The following is a 24,913-nucleotide window of genomic DNA, read 5'->3' as shown; positions in this document are numbered from 1 at the left end:
CTTCATTTATGTCCTGCTTGCAGGGATCCCAAAGGCATCTGGTTGGCCACTGTGAGACCAGCATACAGAACTAGACGGGCCATTGGCCTGAGCCAGCAGGCTCTTCTTACGTTCTTATATTGTCTGTGTGGTTCTTTTTAAAAGGAAATCATTTCAAAATGATAAGTGCAGAAAATAAAACATATTGTTGTGACAAGTAAGTTGCTGAATGACAACATATGCAAAAATGTCATGTGTAAGAAGCCTGTAATCTTCACAAAACATACCGTATTTTTCGCTCTATAGGACGCACTTTCCCCCTCCAAAAATTAAGGGGAAATGTGTGTGCGTCCTATGGAGTGAATGCAGGCTCCTTGGCTTCAGCGATAGCAACGCGAAGCCTCAGAAGCGCAGAGGGAGCGCTCCCTCCGTGCTCCGGAGGCTTTGCGTTGCTTTCGCTGAAGCCTGGAGAGCGAGATGGGTGGGTGCGCACCGACCCCTCTTGCTCTCCAGGCTTCAGGGATAGGCACCTGAAGCCTCCAGAGCACAGCGGGAGGTCCCGCTGCGCTCCGGAGGCTTCGGGTTCCTTTTCCTGAAGATGGGAGAGCAAGACTCTCTGCTGAAGCCAGGAGGGAGAGAGCTGCACAGTGCCCCTTCAGCCAAGCAGGAGGAGAAATGGAAGGGGCTCCGTTTCTCCTGCCGCTTCACTGAAGGGGCGCTGAGCAGAGAGGGGGAGATTCCCCCCCCTTGTTTCCCCCCTCTAAAACAAGGTGCGTCCTATGGTCTGGTGCGTCCAGACCATAGAGCAAAAAATACGGTAAATAAATATCCTCCATGCTTCCTTCTTTTGAGGCTCTTCTGTGGGTCCCTTTGCCCTTTGAGGTTAGATGGGTGGTAAATAGAATAGGGCCCTTTCCAATTGCAGAGCCCAGTCTATGGAATGCCCTCCTTGCGGAAGCATGTATTTTAGCTCCTGATGGAGACTTTAAAATCAATAATAGTAAAATTGCCCAGTTATTTCCCCATTTTTTATAACTGATTTTCATTTGATGGTATCATTCTGCTGGGATTTATTGGCTTTATACTTATTTCTAATCATCTGGAGTTTTTGTTTATTTTAATGGTCTGAGAGGTCATGATGATGTTTCAGAAATGAAGCTAAGCAGATTTGGCTCTGGATGAGAGACCACCTGGAAACCTCGCGAACATTGCACTGAGCTTTGTGAAGAAAAGGAGGGGTACAATCCAAATGAATAAACATAGCCAATGCTACTTGGATTTGACACCAACACAGAGCCCACTCCCTTCAAAAGCTTTTCAATGGGGCGATGTTGCCTGGGCATAATGGGAGTTGGGGTTCAGCAACGCCTGGAGGGCCACAGGTCACCCACTGCTGCATTGCAACTGCATTGCCATGGAACTGCACATAACAGAACCCAATGAAGTCACAAGAGAAGGAAATCCATGTTAGGAAGAGAAACCACAGCAGGTTCTAAGAATTCTCATCAAAGCTGGGCATTTCCCTTCTTTGGCCATCTCATTCAGGACCTCCCCGTTGTCGTGCCAAAGTTTTCTAATATCCAAAGGCTCCTCAGATGAGGTAAAGGTAAACAGGAGGAGACATATGACAAGGTATGAAATCGATTCCACCAACCAACAATGGTCAATGTCAGGAAGGGTTATTATTGATTGTCCACTATGGCACTACATGAGGACATTCTAGTTTATTTTATCTTCATTATTTTGGTAAATGGATGGTGTTTTATGTACTGTATGTTCCCTGCCATGAGATCTTAGGATAAAGGGCAAGTTACAGCTATTTTAAATAAATAAAACTCCCAAGAGGGACACGGGTGGCGCTGTGGGTTAAACCACAGAGCCTAGGACTTGCCGATCAGAAGGTCGGTGGTTCGAATCCCCAGGACGGGGTGAGGTCCCGTTGCTCGGTCCCTGCTCCTGCCAACCTAGCAGTCATGCTGCCCACATGATCCGGAAGCTGTACGCCAGCTCCCTTGGCCAATAAAGCGAGATGAGCGCTGTAACCCCAGAGTCGGCCACGACTGGACCAAATGGTCAGGAGTTCCTTTACCTTTACCTAAAACTCCCAAGAAGCAAGGAAGCTGGGTTTATGGGATGCAAGGGGCTCCAGCTCCCCAAATATTTTGGGGGCAGGGGGCTGCACCCCCCAATATTGAGGGGGTCATCACCCCCTGCCACCCCCTGCACCCCAGTCTCTGCCCAGCAACCCAGGAACCCAGGAGCTAGGTGGGGGCTGGGACAAGCGAGGGCAATCTTTGCCTTCGCTCGCCCCAGCCTCCGCCTGACAGCCCAGGAGCCAGGCATAGGCTGGGCCTAGCAAGCACAAAGATTGCCCTCCGCATGTCCCACCCCCACCCGGCACATGCTGGGCAGCGTCACATGACCACACCCCCTCAATGTGTGGGGCACGTTGGCGCCCCTGTCAAGAAGGCACCCACTTTCCATGCAAAACCCATGGAGATGCACCATAAGTGCAACCAAGAAAAGTGCTGGTACCTACTATCTGAGTGGGAATATCAGGATGTGACACCTGTGGGAAGCATGAAATGCACACTGGGCAACTACAAGCTGCACACATGTGTCTGCTATGCCTTTTTGTAGGGCTGTTCATTCACAAAAAATGTTTCTTATCCTGTACATTCTAGCATTTCCCCCCCATCACCTTTCTAACAGCCATAACGTCCAAAAAACAAAACAAAAAAAGTGCAGTGGAAAACATGGGATAATAGCCACTAGTTGCTAGTGACATTTAACCTCCACACAAACATATCAGGATGAATATTCAATGAACAGGCAACAGGCTTTATCTCAGTGTCTTAGAATAACAATGCCTTTACTTCCACAACACTTTCCTATGTAAGCACACTTGGGGATCTGTAATAAATGATGAATTCTGAAGTAGACATGACACCATGTTCTTTGGAATGTATCCCATGTTAAGCTAAGCCATGGTTAACATAAACCAAGGTTTATAAACCAGCTGCAAACCTTGGTTAATACATAAACCAAAGTTAAGCTGAGGTGCAGGTATGGTCAATCAGGCTTAACTGTGCTTAAGTTAAATCAGGGTTCATAAACCATGGCTTAGTGTCACATGCAAACCAGGTTGTGTTTCTACTACTGAGTGTATGTAAGTCCTTAACATCTGTTCAGTCTTGTCTATGCAGTATTAAGGGTTCAGGGCGCTAACACAAACAGCAATACACCAGTAGCGGTCATGATGGTCACGTCATTGTTATTTATTTTGAGTCCATGAAGAAACACAAAACCTTGGCGTATTGCAGCACCATGTTTTATCTGATCGCTATGGACTGCAGTGCTCCAACCAAAAGGGGTCCCAAAGGGACTTACTCCTGTAAGCAACAATTGTGTTGTGAGATTGCTCAGATATCCTGACTTTGATGCTCAACAGGAATTCTACTTTCACTTCAGCAGTCGACTACCAAGGGAATTCACAGCCTCATTCCTTCTTTACTTATGCTTTGTTTTTTTTGGCAGGGTGACAAGAGCTTTTATCCCTCTCCAATTCTGCCAACATAATCCCACTTCCGCAAAGTCAGAAGAAGGCATGAGGAAAGGTGCAACACTATGGGGAAAGTTGCGATTGTGGTAGACAATGGCAGTGCCTTCAGTCGATCAGGCTTTGCAGGAGAGGAAAAGCCAAGGATTTCCATGAAGACAACATACTTGCCTCCCACCGATCCGGGGATGACTCAGGACAAACATCTATCTATTTCCTGTAGTGTCCATGCCAAGGACAGCTCCAGAAGATCCCCAGACCATCCAGTTAGGCATGGCATCATAGTGGACTGGGAAGCTATGGAGAATCTGTGGAGCCATCTCTTCTACTGTGGATTGAGAGTGCCTGTTGAGGACCATCCTATGCTGATGAGTGACTCTCCCTCCTGTCCTACTACAAACAGAGAGAAGATGGCAGAGGTGTTTTTTGAGAGCTTTGGTGTCCCAGCTTTACATGTGGCCAACACAGGATTCCTCTCCCTCTGTGCCTGTGGTAGAGTCACTGGACTGAGCGTGGAGGCAGGGGCGGGGGTTTCTCATGTCACTCCGATCTACTCTGGGCAAACCTGGATGGAAGGCACCTACCGACTAGACGTGGCTGGGAGGGCTCTCTGCAAGCACATGCATACCCTGCTGCTGGAGAGTTCCAATGACCCACAGCTTCTTGGGTCCTTGGATAAAAAGTTGGTGGCCTGGCTTACAAAGCAGTACTGCTATGTGTCCATGGACTATGAAAGGGATCTTCAAGGCAAGGTTTGCCAGGACCCTGTGAGCGTTCAGATCCCTGATGGGCACTTGTTAAAGTTAGACAAAGAACGTATTTGCTGCCCAGAGCCACTCTTCAGGCCACATTTGTTGAGCCAGAACTCCCCGGGACTTCATATCTTGGCTTTCCAAAGTTTGCAGAAGTTTCCAGCTGAGCTTCAAGGAGAGCTCATGCATAATGTTGTATTATCAGGAGGTTCCTCATTATTTCCTGGCTTTCCAGAGAGGATGTGCAAGGAACTCCATACCTTGCTTCATGGCAGGGGGCACCCCATAAAAATCCTGGCTTCCCCAGCAAGAGGCAAGGCAGCATGGCTTGGGGGCTCTTTGGTGGCCTCACTCAGCTCTTTCAATGGCTTTTGGATGAACAAAGAAGACTATCAAGAGCATGGGGCAGCTTATGTGCATGAGAAATTCAAGTAGCCAAAGAAAATGCTACGTCTAAGATAAGGCAAAAGCATAATGGGGAAGAGAGAAAACAGCAAGAGCATAGTGGCTTTTCAAATGCAATTGTATTTTGTATCCAACCAAAATTCGGTGCTTTGTGTCATATTGATTTCTGCTCTCAGCTCTTTCTCCTTGAAATCAATGGGAGTTAAATAAATGGAGGTCTGATTGTGCGCCTAAACTCTCTATGGAAACAAGTTTTTCTTTAGCAAATGGAAATGGAAATACGAGAAGAGAAAAATGCACGGATACCCATCATTTCTACACTCAAATGGAGATAAAAGGAATTATCATTCATTACAACATGACCAACTTTACACATTATATATTCTACTTATCTGGTCATTAAAACTTCATACCTGTTGCCAATTTTCTAAGAGAAATGAAGAAATGAAAGCAAAACAAAATCAAACAGTGAACCATTAACTCAAATGCAACATAAATGTAGTGCTCCTCTGCAACAGCAGAGAAAGTCAAAATTATATATTATTATATTATATTATATTATTTATATTATCTCCTTATATATGTAACTACTAGATTTATATTTGTTTGAAGTTTGCATTGCAGAATCAGGGCTCTTTAAAAATAAGGTATCTGTTTGTCACAAGATGTCCTAACTTGATAGCTGAGGACCAAACACAACTGCAAGGCACCTAGAGACAGTCTGCTGTGTTAGGTAACTAACAAAATAAATAAATAAAAATTATACTTGGTGTGATTAGCATTTGTTATTATTTATTCATTACCTGCCCTTCACCCTAAGGTCCCAGGGTGGGTTGCAACATTAAAACACAATACCAAAAAACACTGTAAACCAACTTAGAATCACAGAAATAAAGTGGAACCTCTCTCTCTCTCTCTCAATATATATAGTGTCAAAAGCAAGGGCATGGAGGTATGTCTTCCTTCAGCATTCTCCAGAAATTATATAATGAATGTGATATTTCACACAAATAATTCTGCTTGCAGAACATAGCTTCCTTTTCCTATTTCAAAAAGTATCATGCCATTTACATCTGGGTCCCAGCGTCACCTCAATTGTCTTCTTCCAAAGCTCAGCCACCAGGGCCCACTGGGAACTGACCAAGGTCCTGATTTGCCTTGCTCGCCCAGTTGCTACCATTTCCCCAGCAGGCCCCAAGCCCAGGATGACTGGCTGTCAACTATTTCATATGTGAATGGGTTGGGCAACTGAAAAGAAGCAGGCTTCAGTGCCCATTCCATCTAGTTTGGTCCTATTACACTTCAGCTTTTCTACCTTATTAGTCTGCAGTCATTTCTGTCTCTCAGCCCCACTTCTATTTCCAAGTCTATCCAAAACATCTGTCGTCATAAAGTCAGATTAGAGATAGGCCCACTTTGTGCACATATGCCTTAATCGAGTCAGAGAAGTGGGTATCCCATTCATATACCAGGCTCCCTGCTTAGATGTGACCTTTGGGCCATGCCTATTACTATAGGGGAATTGAATCACAGGAAACAGCAGAAATCTATCATGCTCCCCTCCTGCTGAGCACTTTGAATTATGTCTCCAATAAATTTGTGTCCAAAATAGAATCCAGTGATACTACTTGTATTATTAAGTTTGAATGCTTTCAGTTCCTATGGAGAAGAACTGTAATCATGAGAGCAGAGACAAAGGATTGTTAAATGTTGAAGAGAAGACACTAAGAGCCATTTTCATGTGTGAATTTTTTTTTGTCCTGCCATGGAGATTTAGTTGTACATGGCTTCAGGGCCTTCTATGTGGTAGCTCCCCCCCCCCCTCTGATTGTGGAAGTTTCTCCTCATGGGATTGTGTCTCTTCCCCGTACTGGCATATTTTCACCGACAGCTAAATACAACATTCATTTGTTCAAGTCTTTGGGAAGGGTGATTGGCACAGAATTATTTATCTCTACTTGCTGGATTGGGCAAAAATTCAATAAACAAGCAAGTAGTTAGTTTGGGGTCCAATGGAAATTCAGATCTCCCAATAACTTTTTGAAAATTTAAAAGCAGACATGGGGGTGGGCAGATGAAATTTGAGTCCTGATGCTTTGGGGTCTAACCCTTTTTCTTGCACCATTTCCCCCAATCAAAACACCCGCAGGAGAGGAAAAAGGAAAAACAGGTTCCTCATATCTTTTCTTTCCCATCTCCAGCAAGGTTATTAGCTTCATGTCATTTTGATCAGAGAAATGGCTGTCTCCCAGTTTAGACACTCTGTTAGGTGTTTTGAGCAACCTTCCAAAAAAAGAAAAAGAAAAAAAGATACTGGGAGATCCAGTCATGGCTCACATCAAGTTAGGCCTTCCGTTTCCCCCTAACAAAGCTTGTCTGGATGGTATCGCTCCAAATCAGCCTTTGCCAACCAGACAGCTAGCAGGGACTCATGGGAGTTGTAGTCCAAAACATCTAGAAGTCACCAGGTTGCTCTACATCCTGGGAACATGGTAATAAATATAACCTCCTGCTTAGCAATCAATGCTGTCTCAGCACTGTATTACATAATGGATTGCTGGAAGACAAGCAGCCCCATGTAAATCAATAAAGAACTGTTAGGTCTTAGCATTGTTTTGTTCAAGCTTCCCTGAGAAGTGTGGAAGTTCAGAGTAGCCTTGATAGTTCTCCAAACAAGGCAGCATATCTTCAAGGTTCTTCTGACATCACTTGAGCAGCATGAGATACAACTTACCCTACGGCTCAACTCTCCTCTGGCTAAATGTGACGTACCCTTCTACAGCCCCGCTATAGTGAATAATCCGTAAGTGGCCGCATCAATGTGTGAAGAAACTTGAACAATCTAAATATCTGAGAGAGACACTGAAAGGGAAATGGGATGGACAGAGCCAGACCAATAGTCCATCTATCTCTGTATTGTTTACACAGCCTGGCAGTGGCTCTCTGGGATTTCAGGCTGTGAGGCTTTCCCAGCTGGTGACACCAGGGACTGAACCTTGAATGCACAGGATATCAAATAAGGTTTGGATTAACTCCCTTTTGACAAATAGAAGGGAACTCAGGTAAAATCCATCTGAGATGCATCACTTTAGAGGACTCTACGACCACCTGAAGAAGAACATCTGCGTGACAGCCTAATATAATGCCTCCCCATTTGGGACCTTTAGCAGCATACATTATTGATCTGCTGTTGCATTGTTGAGCCCCTGCCATTTTCTCTCCAGGATGGAATCCTTCCAGGATCCAAATGTCTCTCCTTCCTTCTCCATCAGCACTGGGAGCTTTTCACATTGAGCAACCTTTGCAACCATACAGCCTGGCATAATGAGATGCGTTTTCTCCTCTTCCTCTGCCTACTGAGACTCCTGCTGAGGCAAGCAGAAGCTGATGCTACCTTAGCCTATTAATACTTTCCCAGATAAAGCACCTCCATACTGGGAGGGCTGCACCTGTTGAATTTTTGCCCATCATCCTGCTGTTAAACAACCTCTTCTAGAAGAAAAGTCAGCAGCCCTATTTTGAATCTTTCATTTAATTGGCAACCTTCTGGTCTAAACATTTGGGCTTTTTTATAGCAACTAAGGAACTTCCTTTTAATTTTCTGAGATGATTTAATTTTCTTGACACCCATCTCCTTAAAGAGTGCATAGCCAAGCACATATATTGATGTGGCTCATACATTAACTGAAGGAAGGTCATGGAAGGAAATTTTCCAGCCTCTTTTCTCCAAAAAGTCTCTCTGGAGGGTCAACTCTGCCAGTTCTCTTCCTGTAATCACCTCCCTCCGTCCCAGACTTTTAACAGGCAAAAATTTAGCAGGTAAAGCGTTGTTCTAGAATAGGAATGAGGTGATATGAAAAGTCCAATGAACTGAACTTCTGCATTGCAAACAATAGTGCAGAAGCCCTGTGAGGAAAAGAACAGTTGGCAACACCTGTGCCCTTCACAAATAACACGGTCCTCAGTTAAATCCACCCTAGTTTCAGGAAATATTTCAGGTCTACTTAAAACCTCATTTTCACCCAGAAAAAAAAATAGAAACGGCAAAAATCATTTGCTGTTTCAGGCTCTATTGACATTACTGGCTTGAAACACAGTTATTTTGTTCATTATCTCAATTCAGAGCAAAGCTGGTTTGGAAAAAAATGCATCAATGCACATTATTTCAGGGCAGATATGGATTGTGGCTAATGTCTTGTGTACACTTCTTGGTAAACCTGTGATGGCAGCAAACTGGATGCAGAGTAAACAGGTGTGTGCACACCCAATCACAGTCTTTTTCTTTTCTTTTCTTTTTACAGCTGACACAATGCTTGAGGGTAAAGGAGTACCATATGAATCTTCTTCAACCATTAAATATTGACCTTGAAAGACCCACAAATATTTTCACATGCATGCATAGGCACAGGTGCACCTGACATTTCACCTGAAAGGCCAAGTCCCTGCGATTTCCCCTCATCCTAAATGAGAGAAAGCATTTAGGCACAAACATGAAATTGTTTTGCACATTTAAGACAAAAAAAAAAAAAAACTATTTCCAGGAAGTTTTCTCGTTCATTATTCTCTAAGATTTTCTCACACACATCGGGTTTAACATGGAGGGCACTCAACTGCAAACATAAAACACTGGCAGAAGGTTTTTAGAGGGTTCACAATGTTAGGTTTTGCTAAGACTTTCTGCCTTTTAGCTACAGAAATGGAGCTTGCAAAAAGAAACAAATGCTGTACAGTTAAGCTTAGCAATTAATTCTCTGCTAGGAGCATATTCAGTTAAATAGATGCCCATCTTGCACTCACAGATTATCCCTGAAAAACAGATTCTCAACTCAAACAGATTTTTTTATCCTTATGGAATTAGTGACCCCCTCCCCCAGCAAATCACTTTGGATTTGTGGAGTCTGACTACAGCCATTTCCTAGGAGGCAACAACTTCTGAATGCATTGCTGAGAACAATCAAAATTGTTATTCATAATAATATCAACCACTGGGGAAAAATTAGTGATACTATCATATAAATAATGAGATGTCACAAACAAATGAACCCAGTTACAATGCTTCTAGGGTACGTGAAACATAGGATGAGAAAAGATTTGATGTCTTGGTGTCAGGGGTTCAGGAGCAGAGGCACAGGGAAGGGAGGAAATGGAGAGCGAGGGGGAGGAGTCCGAAGGAAATGTCAGCGATGACAGCGGTCCGAGGTCTCTGAGTCTTTCCAGTGAATCGGATGATTCACAGAAAGGGGCCCCCATGGTCAGGGCAAGGGGGGTGCCTAGGGGGACACCCCAGGAAGAAGGGGCCAGAGGGGACTCAGAGAGCAGCAGTTGGAAATCCGGACCAGCGTCCACACCAGAGTGCAGTAGGGGGGAGGAGTCCCAGGCATCGGGATCAGGCGGCGCGCTGCCAGCGGGAGAACATGAGGGAGGATTGACCACGCCTCCGTCGGGGAGCGAGGAAACGGTCAAAAGGAAGGTTGAAGGCTGCGCGCGCGCGCCAAGTTCAAATGTACAGGAGGGCGGCACTGTGGGCAGCCCGGATAGGGAGCCAGGTCCTAAAGCCCGCCGAAGAGAGAGGGAGGAGTCAGGGGGGTCAACGTCTGCGTCGGAAGAGTCCAGGAAGGAAGGAACCCCGGGGGGTAGCAGGACCCAGAGGAGAAAGGAGAGAAGGAAGAGGTGGAGTAAGGCTAGAGTCTTAAACTGGTGTACAGGGGGCGGAGATTCAGATGGAGCTTCGCCGGTCTAAACCCTAGACGTAGAGCTGGGGCGCTGCGGCCTGAAAATGGAAACTGTACTTCAATAAAGACTTTTGTACATTACTACCGGCTAGCGTTGGTCCTCTGTGAGCTGGGACCAGGAGCCAGCTCTGACACTTGGTATCACAGATATTGACAATGTTGCAATTGGGTCTCAGGTAGACCTAATGAAATTAATGAACTTGACTAACTTAGGTCCACTAATTTCAGTAGGTTTACTGTGACCAAATCTGAGTTTGATACAACCCAACAATGGCTAAAGAAGACATGAAATATAGTGGTGATGAAGAAAATAAGATGATTCAATAGAATTGGGCACCATTTATTCTGTACTGGAATCAATATAAAACTAATGAAATAACTAGAGTGGACACATTAGGTATGATATACTGTTGTAAATAGATTTAAGCAAATGTAAATGTTAATACATTTACAAATAATAATAAACAACTGACATAACATGTCATCTTAATTAGCTAGAAAATAGGATGGAATCAGAGTTTCAAAATGATGGACAACAACATCAGTGTCTGAACTTTCCTAACATTATCAGCACCTGAAAAGGGAACTTGGACCCCTGGAGGTTCCACAAACGATGCCCTTTAGAGATGTTGCACTCATACCTTTGAATATTCCAAGATCTGATGGAAATGACAGAGCCCAAACTGACCTGTTCCTCCACTGAGCTCACCCCCCCCCCCCCATGCTGCAAAGCAAAATTGGGAGTGGGAGTGGGTGGGAGACAGGAATGCTGGAGGAACAGAACAGGAGAAGGTATGACTGCACCTGTTCTCCTACAGTGCATTCCTATATACATCAGATGCAAGTCCCACTTTATTCGGTGGAACTTATGCCCTAGTAATCGTGTTTAGGATTGCAGCTACAGATGCAGAACTTTTAAAGATGTGTAGAAAACATTTGGGTTGTAAACTGGCAACTCTATTCACAAACACACTATCACTCTATCAAGCCTAGAAAGCTTTCCTACTGGATATGAGGCAAAGTGATTCACAAGTCCTCGACAATAGAGGCACTGGAAAGAACGGTAACCCAAGTGGACTGTCTCTAAAAGCCTTATTCCAGTTTGGAGAAAAATAAAATGAATTCATTATATCTGTATTTTTGTTTATGAAATACAAACTTCAACTTTTCTCTTGAGAACCATGAGAACCATACACACAGGAATACAATTGCACTATGTGCCTCATTGACTGGATGCCTAATTATTGCCTATTTATTGATCCTGGGATATTCACACATGAATGTTCCATTATAAAGAATTGGATGCAAAGAGTGATTGAAGGCTAATTAAGGCTGTCAGTGTCAAAACATATATTACTGGCTCCATTCATGCCCATATCAGAATGAACGCACACCTACCAGTTTGGTTTTATCCATGGCTGACAGGACAGCAGTGTTGAGTTGCTCCAAGGCAGACAAGACATGCCTGTATTCTCCAAGGTAGTCCGAGAAATACTCTGCAGTAGGAGAAACAACTTTTAAAGATTTCAAAATGGCAGGCCACTTTTGTCCCACACCTGCTTTTTAAAGAAATGTTGCCTCTACTAATATTTACATCTGTGTTGTCATCGCTGGAGGGAGTGGCCAGTAGTATCATAGAGTACATAGGAACACAGGAAGCTGCCTTCTGCTGAGTCAGACTATTGTTCCATCTAGCTCAGTATTGTCTACACGGACTGGCAGCAGCTTCCCACACATTCAGGCAGGCTCTCTCTCAGGTATATCTGGAGATGCTGTGGACTGAACCCGGGTCCCTCAGCATGCAAGGAAGATGCTCTACTGCTGAGTTACATCTCTCCCCCAAAGCACCGTATTTTTCGCTCTATAAGACGCACTTTTCCCCTCCTAAAAAGGAAGGGGAAATGTGTGTGCGTCTTTGGAAGTGTATGCAGGTGGGAGGCTCTGCTCAGTGCTCCCTTTAAAGAGCGCATGGAGTGTGTGTGTGGCTCTTTGGGGCTTTTCCCCGAGGAGGGCAGCCCTTCTCCCTCGGGGAAAAGCCCCGAAGAGCCGCACACACACTCCGCACGCTCTTTAAAGGGAGCGCGGCTCTTGGGGGAGCCTTAGCCGTGCGCAGCCTCTCCTGGGAAAGGGGAGCCTTCATCCCCTGCCTGGGAGAGGCTGCGCATGGCTAAGCTAGAAGCCAGGACAGCCAGCGGGACCGCTGCTGGGATTCAGATTTTTTTTTTTCTTGTTTTCCTCTTCCAAAAACTAGGTGCGTCTCATGGTCTGGTGCATCTTTTAGAGCGAAAAATACGGCATCTCTTCTCTTCCCTGAAGTACGGAGTATTCTATCACCAGGAAACCTCCTTTTTGTCTAGTGCCCCATCTTGGGGGGCGGGCAGGGAATAAACTTGAACAGAGGAGCAAAAGCCACATACTTTGTGGGCACTTGCTGAATAACATGCCTAGAAGTACATTTTTCATAGCAAGGAAGTAAATGGCCTACTTACCGCAGAACTTCTCCGTCTCTAAATTGCTGCAAGAGACCGAGAGAGAAAAAAAGAAACTCAGATGAGATGATGGGTCTAAACCTTAGATGAGAAACAGGTGCTGGAATCGGATGAAAGAGGAACCATATTTTCAGACAGCACTCTAAGCGAAGGCATGTCTCAGCTCACAACAGGGCAGCAGAGGAGGACCAAAGAGGCCACACTCTCCTCTCTGGCAGCTCGCACATTCAGACATTTGCACTAAGCAGGTTGTTGTTGACTGCAATAGGACAGGGGTAAAAATGGAGGAAGTGGGGAAAAGCCACCCACCACCCACTTTGGTCACGCAGCAATCCAGCAAGGTTTAGGACATTGTGTAACTCCTTCAAAGGAATCTCCACCACCTTCACCACAACAGGACCGCTTTGTAAAGGGTAAGACGTCCAGTGCTCTCATATGCCAATGCAACGTGACCGATCTTTTCTCTCCCATCTGAGCTTCTGGCACCCATACATTTTACATTTTTCACAGCGCAGCTTTCAACCTTCTGTCTCAGTAATGACATTGTGCCACCTTTTCTTTTTAATGAAAATAGATGCCTCACTTAAGCCAGCTTTTTTTTTTTTTTTTTAAAGGAAAAGGGCGAAAAGGTACATTATGGAGGAATTTTATTGCACAGCCAGTGGCATAGTAGTAATAACAATAATGATAAAAACCACTCCATGCAGCCCTTATGTGATATATGCTGAAAAGACACTGAGCACAGATGAAGGATGCAATTCTGAGCACTTCCACCTGGGAAGAAAAGCCACTGGAAATAATCTGCACCATACATTTTAAGCAACGTCATAACACTTCAAGCAGTTGTGGCTCTCCCTCCACCCAAGAATCCTGGGAACTATAGTTTGTTAAGGGTGCACAAAGTTGTTAAGAGTCCCCCCCCCCCATCCTCTCACAGAGCTACAGTTTCCAGAGTGGTGTAACAGTCAATCCATCTTCCCAGGGAATTCTAGCCTCCCAGATATGTAGCCTCCCTTCAAACCAATGTACCTCAGGTTACATATGCTTCAGGTTACATACACTTCAGGTTTCAGAATCTGCTAACCCAGAAATAGTACCTCGGGTTAAGAACTTTGCTTCAGGATAAGAACAGAAATTGTGCTCCTGTGGCGCGGCAGCAGTGGGAGGCCCCATTAGCTAAAGTGGTGCTTCAGGTTAAGAACAGTTTCAGGTTAAGAATGGACCTCCGGAATGAATTAAGTACTTAACCCGAGGTACCACTGTAAGTGCTCATTAAATAGCATAGCCTCCAAAATTCCTCAGACGCAAATAGGGACTATTTTATTTTATTTTATTTTATTAGTTGGTAGATTTTTAAAAAATACGCACCAATAAATAAATTATAGAAAGTGGCAAGAATAGATGTGGATGCATGAAGCATTAAAAAATATATATCAAGACTCCCTGCTCTGCTCTCCCTTTCCTCCTACCCAGGGCAGCCCTGTCCTCTACCTGCCCCTCAGTGTCACATGGGTCTGGGCCTTGGCTGCAACAGCCTCTCCCCCACCTCACCTGCTCTCCAGCAGCTGCTCTGAGCTGCCCAAGAGAGGGAGGGGGGCTTGCAATGGTGGCCATGGAGAGACTGTGGAGAGGCAACAGTATACTCCCTCGCAGCAGCTGCAGCAGCCACAGCTGCCGTCACTGAGGGCAAGTGCTGGCTCATCCTCCTCCCCAAGCTTGGTGGCGGCAGCACTGGTGAAGGAAATAGGGACATTCCAGGATCAAATCAGAAGCTGGGGTGACTTTTACAATTCCAGGACTGTCCCCGGAAAATCGGGACACTTGGAGGGTATGAAATAGCCAATGTCACCCAATCTCCCTGCAAACAAATCAGAATGAGCGCAAGGATTTCTGCCTGCACAACAGAACTTCTCTCCCCCCCACCCATCTTCCTCCCCTAAATCTGTTCTTTGAGGTTCCCCAAACCCTCTGGTGCTGATTTGGGGAGGACACAGCATGTGCAGGGAAAGGAAGGGATCATTTATTACTATTTCCTGGAGCAGGTTATTTACTTCCCCCCACCATTTGCACTGCTAGAGCCATTCTTTGCCTAGACCATCCTATGCCTGTTGAAAATGTTGCGCATTATTATTTAACCTTAGACTTTTGGCTTCCTCTTAAAATTGTGCCTGATGGCTGCCATCCAGTTAATAGTAAAACACCAGAACAATCCCCACATATAAAAACTGAACACTCCTGATAAGACCCACTTCCCTAAGGGAGCCAACTGCACTCGGCACTTATCTAGCCCTTTTCATCTTCTGAATTTGTAACAAACATTAACCAATTAATAATTAAAATGCTGAATTATTCAATGCACAGGCAAACCTTGAGAAAAACCAGGCAGAGAGGTCTTTGCCCAGGACTTTAAAACAGAACAGAATCTAAACAGAAAGATGGTTTTCACTTCATTTTGACTTTGTTCTCAGTACTAATACTAATTCTGTAACATGTTCAATGTAAAAAGTGATTTACACTTTGTTTTTTTAGAAGACACCATTCCTAGCACAGGACATAAGAACACCAGAAGAGTCATACTAGCTCAGGGGGGAAGTCCTATCTAGTCTAGCATCCTCTTCTCACAGTGGCCACCCAGATGCCTGCTGAAAATATGTGAGCAGGACATAAGTATTCTAATCAGGAAAACTAGTGTGATAAGTCCCATGCTTAAGTGCAGCCAATGGCATTGCATTATGCCCTCTGGAAGTTCAGCGCAAGCAGGACCAAAAAGATACCAGAACATTTGTGACATAAAAAGCTTCCAGGATTTCAGCAACACTGCATTTGACTATTCATGGTCTACTGTGGTAAGAGCAATCAACAAAATGCTGGGTATTATAATATCTATGGATCCAACTTTTAAATTACATTACATGTCTTATACCAGCAGAGTTTCAAGACATCGTATTCAGTCTTTTAATGACAGCTCACCTGGTGTTTCATAAGCGCTGGAAAGATGATGCCATAGCTAGAGATTGGCCAAGAGTGTGGGAGACTATGAAATTAGTCACACTAACAGTTCGATCCTGTGCATGTTGACTCAGGAGTAAGTCCCATTGTGCTCATTTGTGCCTACCCCCAGGTAAATATGCATAGGATTGCAGCAGTGGCAAAGTTTGGGTTTTCAAATTTTGGAGGCACCCTGTGTGATGCTACGATTTGCTCCTTCATCTCTCATGCTCTGTTCTATAGCACTGTTGTGGCTCCTCCTGCATTGTGGCTGAACCAGTAGTGCGACCCTAATATCGCCTCTGGATTACAGCCTGTTTTAATGAGATCTGCTTACAAACCACGAAGGATCAATCAGCCTCAATTGCTCAAATAATCTTTTATTAAAGGAATATAAACTGGTGGATACACTTCTCCTGTAGCCCTATTTGTTGTAAATGGTGTAAGGCAACTCCACTGCGAAAAGCGTCTGATATATGGTACTTGTGTGAAATCTGAGAAATTCAGTAAAACAAATAAAGCAAAACAAAATATTTAAATGTTCTTCCAGGCCCATATTGGCTTGCTAGAGGCATTTCATTTCTACAAAACCTGAAGGGGGAAGGAGAGACATTGCTGTACCTGTGTTCTTATTGCTATTCCCCTGCCAGCACCCTTGTTTTATTGATGTGTCGCCTGCATACGGTGGTTTTGCTGTTCCCTGCACTGCCTTTCATTATAACCATTCTATTGCTTTTTGTATTAATGGTTTCTCATTTTTATTTAGTTCATTTTAAAATGTACAAACTGTCCTTTGTACAAAAATGGATTTCAGGGCAGCATGGAAAACTTTTTAAAAAATCTGCAGATACAGTTATACAGCGTAACCAGCAACGCAATAAATTAAGGAGGAATGAAACCAATGCACTCAAAGAATACAGTGTTGGTACTAGTAATACTTTCCTTGAGAGGCGGGTCAGCACCAGCCTTCAGGAGGCCTTCAGTATGATGCCTCAACCTGCTAATGCACACACACACCAATGTGCCAAGAGAATATTCTCCCCACCACCACCTCTGCTGCTGCTGCCATGGAAGCAGGGAGGTATTTTAATGGAGGGCTCCTGTTAAAAGCTAACCTCCCATCCACTGTGGCTACCTGCCATCTTGCTTTCCCCGAAACGCAATACCCCTGCTTTGGATCTAGACTTCATAGGGCTGGCAGGGAGCAGTGGCACAGCTGAGTCAGGCCAGTAAAGGAGTCCTTTTGAGCCCCTTGGACACCTCAGCCAGTGAAGTGCCCGACCTGGCTTACTGCTAGCATGGTGGCAGCAGGCAATCCACACTGAGGAATGTTCTAAACCCTTAATTGATGGATTTTTTTTAAAAAAACTCTTGTTCTTCTCTACCTTGTAAACTTCAAGGCCGAAAGATGGGATATAAATATTTAAGTAAACAAACACAAGAGGCAGCCCCGAGTGTAACTGCAGGTATGTGTTATGAGCTTTTGTGATCACAGTCTAAAAGCCACAAACATGCACCAAAACCCTGGTGTGAATTAGTACTAAGTATATAGGACAAAATCCAACCATCTCTACCTCCTAGCAGCAGAATGGATACCCTCTCCTTTTATTATTGCTATTTCAATTAACTAATTGCCTTCGAAACTACTATTTCAAGGTGATTTAAGATACGGTAATTAAAAACAGTTAAAAGCACAAACACATGCTTTTGATACCATCAACCATAGCATCCTTATGGGCCACCTTGCTGGAATGGGACTTGAAACTGCTGGGAGAGGTTGTCCAGAGTTTGGGGTCTGATGTCACCAGTATGCTGATGACACCCAGCTGTATTTCTCCTTTCCATCTGGTTTTAAACAAATTTTGTATATGTATATAGTTTTGATTCTCTTAATGTTTAATTGTTTTAATGGTTGTTGTTTTTCTATATTTTTAGCGATTCTTGTTTTTATCTGTAAGCCACCTTGAGTCCTCTATGGGGGGAAAGGTGGGGTATGAAGAAGAAGAAGAAGAAGAAGAAGAAGAAGAAGAAGAAGAAGAAGAAGTTGTTTGCACCAGCAGCTTTAACTTGCACCAGTAGCAAATTGGCAGACACTGTAAATCCCACAAGCAAGGTATTATATACTGGCTTGTCCTCACAAGCAACCTAGCCGCAGTGTTCATACACAGGAGATAAATCATGTTGGACCTGACCAAATCAATTTCCTTGCCCAATCTGATTGTGAAGATTGCCTCTCTTACAGTGTCAGCATCAGATAACTTATCCAGAAGAGATGCTTTTTATTCTCATTTGCGCAGCCCTTTCTTCACATCAGGCAAGGGCAGTGAAAAGTCACTCAGACATGTTAACGTTCCATTCTAGGAAATCAGCAGCCTGCCAGCTTGAGAAACTCATTAGGAATGATCTTCATTGCACAAATACAATTCCAAGCTCACTTCTTCCTTGGATTTCCTTCGGCGACTCCCTCCGGAGCCAGCCATCTCACCACACCACCTCCATATTCTTCAGGCACCTTCAATTACCTCTCAGAGTACCTTTTGTTGCCTGAGATTAATCTAGGTTAATTTAATCACTTCAGGGAAATTGCTTCAGGCCCGGGTTGAGGCATCGTTAAGGGAAGCGAAGCCCCCCTAGTGCCCAAGGTGTGATATTTCAGAAGGTAAAGCACATTATTCCCACGGCTCTTGGTGCCATTGACAGCAGGGGGTGGGGGCAAAAAAAACCCAGCTCTCAAATATGCACAAAACATTGTGTTCTGTTTGCACCTCCCATCTCCATGCTCTCAGAGGATGTACTGCAAGAGACGGCTGCTTCCACTTCCTAATCACTTACAAAAGAGCAGTCCTAGGTACTGTTATTCTGACTAAATTTAGATCTGTATTGTGACAGGTATTTCTCCTACCGCAACATTCTGCTTCCCACCAGTTCCTCTGTCACTCTATTTCTCTGAGTACAGGATGTCTTTTGCTTTCTCTGGGGCCATGACACTCCAGTGAAGAGGTCTACGAAATGTACAGGGTCCCATCCATGCCCCCTTTCAGGATATGCCATTCCTTCTGCCTCCCTGCTACTTTTGCATCCTGCCCGTGCCCCTAGGCAGGCAGGCAGCATTCCTTAGCCACTAAGCATGCTTTGTTCTCATTAGGCTACCCCCCCCCCAGTCGTCTCTCCCCCTCCCCATTTTCACAGAACTGGGTTTCCTCCCAAAAGCTCCTGCAGCCAATCGGAAGCCACACCTTGGTTTTTGAACCATTCCGGGAGTTGAACAGACTCCCAGAACAGATTAAGTTCGACAACCAAGGTACCACTGTATAGGGTATGAGGACTATATTGTTGTACCACTTCTCCTCTTGGCCCTCTGTCCTCCCCTCTTCTTTTCACAATGGGTGTTTGTACAAGGACAATGAATAACCGAACCATACATCTTTTTTAATTGGTTCAGAGATCTGCACATCTCCATGCAGGGTGAATCTGCTATGGAACTGATGAAGCTTCAGTTTCAGGACCTCTAATCCCAAAAGGCCCCAGAAGCAACTTTAGTCCACATTGCTTTTTTTTTTTTTTTTAAGGGTCTGGTAGACCCCATTTGAGTGGCATGACTCAAATTAGATATTTTTTTTTGTTCTCTATATCACAACAATCCCAGTTATACATTCAGTAGCACAGATGGTATAGAGGAATGGTGATCTTTCATTGAACAACCCCATTGAAGAAGATAACAGTGGTTACCCAGACCTTGTTGCTGGTTGTGAAGGGGCCCCAAAATGTAGGTCCACCACTGTCCCCTTGAGCTTATTGCAGGCATCCCTTGAAAATTGGAAAGGGGCATGAAGCGTGATGTTATATGTAGGAAACCTGTCAAGACGGAGTACATTATCTACCTGGGGTGTCTAGGAAGGAATAATTTCCTTTATATTTTGGAAACCACTGGCGAGCTCATTTTTGCCTAGTCAAACTGAACTTTTGAAGAATGCTTTCTATGTTGAATGCTGAATTTCTAACATGGGAATGGCCAGGCTTTATACTTACATGACCTCTGGCTTGAAAACCTTTTATGAATTAATCCCAAAAGACAAGATGCGCTACTCCTGAGATGTGAGAAAGGCACTCAGCGCATGGCCGCAGGCACCCTGTCATTCAGGGATGCCACATCTAGGTGATAAATCAGTGTTAGGTTAAGGAATTAAACCATTCTGAAAGAAGAAAAAGAGGCCCTGGATTCCTCAGCCAGCAAATTTTAATACATTTTTGAATTGCTTTTGTTTCAAATGTTCATATGCCACTTTCCCACTTAAAATTCTGTGCAGTGTCTTGCAAACAAACTGTAAACGTATACAAGCTGCAGATGGCAAGTGCCATCTTTTTTAAAAGGGCATTTCCTTCTAAGCAGAATAGAATAAGGAATTCACTTTCTACCCTGATACTTGTTTGCAACACTTGCATCATGTAATGACAACATAGGCTTCCCCCATAGCTTTCCCCCCTCCTCATATGTAAATACATGCATTTAATTGTTTTAATCTACAACACATGCATATAATTGTTTTCTTAATATTCCTTCAATTAGCAATTTATTTATTGATTTTAAAATTTATCTCCCACCCTGTATCTGAAGGTTACAGGGCAGATTGCCACAATAAGCAGTGTTAACAAAGGACGGCTTTGTTTCCCAGTGCTTATTTAAGAGAGAGGCTACTCAGAAACCTTCCTAAGCTGAAAGCAGAGGATTCTCCTTCCTCAGCTTAAACTGCAAGCATTGGAGTTTGTACGCATTCATTACCGTCATCTATAAAGCGCCAGCAAAGCTCCTGCTCTGTGCAGCAGCAATCTCAACCCCAAGCCAGCTGACGCAAATGGGCTAATTCCTAATGTGTCTTGAACATGTGGAGGCCAGAATCAAGAGGCTCGCTCCTCTCAGGCTTCCGGCAGCAACAAACACCCAAAGGCAGAACTGGTTGCTGTTATATTACAGCAGCCAGTGAGACGCAGATCAAGAAGCTGAAGACAGATGGCTGCTTTAATGCTGAATGTGAGCACCTCCTTGTCCCCGAGACCACAAGGGTCAGAGAGTTCCTGCTTACCAGCTTGCTAACAGCATACACTGAGAAGCATATGGATGAGAGAAGCATGGGTTGCTTTGCTGCTAACCTCTGCATGACTCAGATTCTGGTGTTTCGCCTGCTGCAAACGACAGTATGGGATAGGCTTGCCATACATCAGGAAAATTCCTGACCTGTCCTGGTTTTCAGGTGTAAAAATCAGTGGGGTTAGGGTGTCAGGAATTTTGCTCTTTGAAATATGGCAATACTAGCATGAGAGAAACTGCTTGGCAGATGATGGGAGGTGTGGGACACACAAATGCAGAGGTTAAAGCCTGCATGCACATTTCTTTGTAGTTTTGTCAGGCAACAAAGGGTGGGGAGGGGAGCTGAAATTGGTTTAAGAAAAGCATCAATGCAAGATGGGAATGGCTGTAACATACAAAACTGGTGCGATAGGCATGGCCCCTAGCATTAGCAGATAAGCTCACGCAAACATGTAGAGTGGCTAGAGATGAATCTACTAATCATATATTTGAGAGCAATTGGTTTGTTTTCATTTCTTCTGTTAACTCTCAGCCTGTTGGGTTTGGGTCTCCTATAGTACAATAATGTATCATGCTGTATGACTGATGGTCTACTTGTATGTAACTCCATATATTGGTGATAGCTGCCCACCTGTTTTGATTATATCTGTTCTATGCTGTATTTATGTTTCCCAAAAAAATTGCAGTGCAAAAGAAAATGTATATACTAATTCTATTTTTGCCCCTGGTTAACTGTAGGCTTTAAAAATAAATAAATGAAAAACCCATTTCACTAAAGACAACTTGCATCAGGGTGAGGCATTTAGGATGAGATGAGAGCCAAGGGGACCTCTGGGTGCATTCAGTCTATTGCGTGTTAATTCTTTTTCATCAGGGAATATAACCATTTAATGTCATTAATAAAGCATAGTTGAAAATCTCAAAGGTAGTGCCAATAATTGTTGCTACTAACAATACAAACCATGGAAAGGAACAACAACAAAAAAAGTAACAATTTTTTAAAAAGGAATAAAAAGTCCCTTTCTTTCCCACAGGTTGAATTGTTTCTGGCAGGATTTGTGATAGTTTTGAGATTTTGAACACTGTTCTGACCAAGTTCTCCAAGGTCACTCGGAACTTTTATTAAAAGAAACAAAAGAAAAATAAAATCTGACCCTGATTTCCTCCATCTGTCTTCCTTTCTCATTGAAACATGTTTTATTTATATGGCCATGAAATTAGTTTGCCTGGCAAAGATAAACCTGAGACCAGGTATTCACACACTTAACTGAGCAACAAGAGCAGATGCTGAAATCAATTCTATGTTGCCAGTGGACAATGGTGGTCAGGACCCAAATCCTCCTGACAGTTGAACCGTCAGGCTCATGAGTCCTTCATCTCAGATGGCACATGTTGGTGATCACTCAGGGTCAATTCACATGACTTGTCTTTTTTTATTATCTGCGGCAGTGGCACTTTTCAGTTATCCAGTTATCAGTTTAGCAGTACAGCCACAGTAAGCAATACACATGGATTTGCTTTGGGCATCCAAACACAACTGTAGCTTTTTTAAAAAGGATCAAGCACCAAAAGCTGATCTGTGTTAAGATCAGTAAAATGACACCAGTTACAGCAAGCGCATGCTGTGGAATATCGTATAGTCTAACCCCACAAACTGCATGGAGAATTTCCTTGTTAGATATAACATCCTATTTGCAAGGAGATGGCCAGGTATGATAATCATGTACATGTTCATTGCACCACTTTCAGACAATCGTCCAAGCCATCAAAAAGACCAGGAAATCTCTAACTAACCACAGCTTCCCATTTTGTCCATACAGGGGGTGATTACCAGCTTTGAAACAAAACAGGATATTAAACCAGTTTGAAAATGGTTTAATATCCCGGTTGCTTCTGAAGCTGTTGACCACAGTTTCCCAGTTTGGACCAAATGGAAAATGAAAGTTAACTGTAGATGTCCTGGTTTATTTACTGGCTCACATGAAGGGAGGACTGAAGCATTTCTAGCTGTTTTCCTTTGGGAAGTTTGTTTCTTGTCTGGATGCTGTCTATTCAAAATAAGCGAAGGGGCCAAGCTGAGACAATGTAGCAGAAAGGCCATCTATCTTACAGTGTAATTGAAGTTTCGCTGTGATGGACAAAACCGCACTGTAGTGCTTAAAAGCAAGCCAACAAACAAACATCTTGCCTGCATATTTCATAGAGGGTTTACATGCCATTGAAATCTGCACTTGGACAAAAATAGCAAAGCAGATTTTGATCCGTGCAATTCAAGCATACTGCTGTGAAGTTAACACACTATCTTAATTATGATCAGAGTCTGGACTATTTTTAAAACAGCTTTTAATTCCCAGGCTTACCGAGTTCCTTCTTCAAGCTCCATGATGCTCCCATATCGACATAATGCATCCTTATGTAGCTCACAGACAAACTATTCTGCCGTCTCACTGGATGAAATCCTTGTTGATTTGGAGGATGACTGAAGGTCATCTAGCCAAGCCTTCCCAAACCTGGTGCCTTCCATATATATAGGACTACAGCTTCATTAGTCTCAGATGTCAACTGGAGGGCACCAGGCTGAGGAAGATTGATTCAGACTAATCCCAAAACTTAAGGCAGGTTCTTCTACATATACCAGTCATTGAATACTTCAAAACTCAAAATACAGCAAGACGGAATAGGACTAAACCAATTTAAGTAGAATGAAATCTCATGTGGCTCAGCTCATATGTAGCACTAAGCCAAACTGCTTTAGTGAAAACATGCCAGCATGGCAGTGCCTGGAGAGGAGATTGTGGCCACTTTGTTCCTCCTCTGATCCTGCTGCTGTTGCGAGCTAAGCCATAGTTTAGCATGTCATCCAAACCCAGGCTCGTGGTTAGTCTCCTCCTCTGTAAATAAACCACGAGCTCAGCTTGGGATGGTCAATCAATAGCGTAGCTCACAGCAGTGCCGCAGCAACAGGATGAGAGAAGGAGCTAAGCAGCCACAATTTCCTCTCCGGAAATTTGTGCATTCACACTAAGCCATGGTTTGTCTTGGCACTACATGCAATCCAGGCCACAATAGGCAACACCATCTATTTAGTCATATTCTTGATCCTCTCCTGGCATGCTTACATAGTCTGTATTGCCAAGAGAAAGCTTTAGGTTCCACATCAGTTAAGTCCAGTTTACTTAAGGGTACTTTCATGAGAACAAAACAAACTGAACCAGGGTCTCAAACAAGGATCTTGCCCAGGCCTACCTTGAGATGCCAGGGATTGAATATGGGATTTTCTGTGTGCAAAGCAGATACTCTGCCTCTGAGCTACAGCAAATGTCTGCATTGTATATCTGACAACTCCAGCATAGAATGTTATCTTTGTTATCGCACCCATTTGCTTTAAGTGCATGCTAATCTGACATAGTGCAATGGGTGTTGGGGTGTTGGGAGGGGGAATTGACTCTGCTTGAAATTTCCTTGTTGTTAACTTAACAGGCGTCTCCTTACCCTGACTGACGCCTGTCAATGCCACTGAACAACTCCCACAGTTCTTCAGAGTTGAGGATGCCATCGGCACAACAGTTCTTAAATTCTTCAAATGACAACTTCCCATCATCTACATTTGAATGAAAGAGAAGGAATAATTATACCTTTGCAGAGATGAGAGCAACATGAGTCTCTGTATGTTATTTTGTCTAATTCAGCAAGCTGTGCAACAGGAAGACATTATGGTATAACACTGGAGCCAGGAATTCATAGAAAAACAACAAGGAATCTTGTGGTGCCTTGAAGACTGCCAGATATGCTACGGCCATCTTTAGGAAGGTGCCACAAGATTCTTTGCTGTTGTGTGACAGACTAACAGGGCTACTCCGCTAGGAATTCATAGGTCTCTGCTGAGCAACATCAGCAGTGCTGAAGACACAAGTTTTCACTGA

The 24,913-nt window shown here is 43.9% G+C and overlaps 2 protein-coding genes across 6 annotated transcripts in view; one reads left to right on the top strand and one right to left on the bottom strand.

Moving 5' to 3' along the window:
- The window catches only part of NECAB3 (N-terminal EF-hand calcium binding protein 3), a 91,863-nt gene that overhangs the window by 28,959 nt on the left and 37,991 nt on the right, over nucleotides 1-24,913 (bottom strand). The window contains exons 3-5 of the mRNA XM_083444081.1: nucleotides 24,483-24,591; nucleotides 12,917-12,942; nucleotides 11,826-11,923 (exon numbers count right to left, since the gene is read on the bottom strand). Of these exons, the coding sequence (XP_083300207.1) occupies nucleotides 11,826-11,923; nucleotides 12,917-12,942; nucleotides 24,483-24,591 (233 nt within the window). The remainder of the gene's footprint in view (nucleotides 1-11,825; nucleotides 11,924-12,916; nucleotides 12,943-24,482; nucleotides 24,592-24,913) is intronic.
- Nucleotides 1,446-24,607, top strand: ACTL10 (actin like 10). Of its 5 annotated transcripts, XR_014512148.1 has the most exons (3): nucleotides 1,446-1,611; nucleotides 8,997-9,806; nucleotides 10,575-10,834. XR_014512148.1 is itself a non-coding variant. In XM_083444079.1 (2 exons), the coding sequence occupies exon 2, from the start codon at nucleotides 3,607-3,609 to the stop codon at nucleotides 4,723-4,725; it is 1,119 nt and encodes a 372-aa protein (XP_083300205.1). In that variant the 5' UTR covers nucleotides 1,455-1,611; nucleotides 3,517-3,606; the 3' UTR covers nucleotides 4,726-4,976. The 5 variants fall into 5 exon arrangements, 2 of the variants coding, with proteins under 2 accessions (XP_083300205.1, XP_083300206.1); XR_014512147.1 differs by lacking the exons at nucleotides 8,997-9,806; nucleotides 10,575-10,834 and adding an exon at nucleotides 24,471-24,607; XR_014512149.1 differs by lacking the exons at nucleotides 8,997-9,806; nucleotides 10,575-10,834 and adding an exon at nucleotides 7,920-8,015.

The sequence above is a fragment of the Podarcis tiliguerta genome (genome assembly GCF_965153285.1).
Source record: "Podarcis tiliguerta genome assembly, chromosome: 6".
NCBI classification, from domain to species: Eukaryota; Metazoa; Chordata; class Lepidosauria; order Squamata; family Lacertidae; genus Podarcis; species Podarcis tiliguerta.
This window is presented reverse-complemented; position numbering and strand designations above follow the sequence as displayed.

Bases quoted from the DNA above. Each gene is read 5' to 3' on its own strand.
- ACTL10 (XM_083444079.1), top strand. From the start codon at position 3,607: ATGGGGAAAGTTGCGATTGTGGTAGACAATGGCAGTGCCTTCAGTCGA.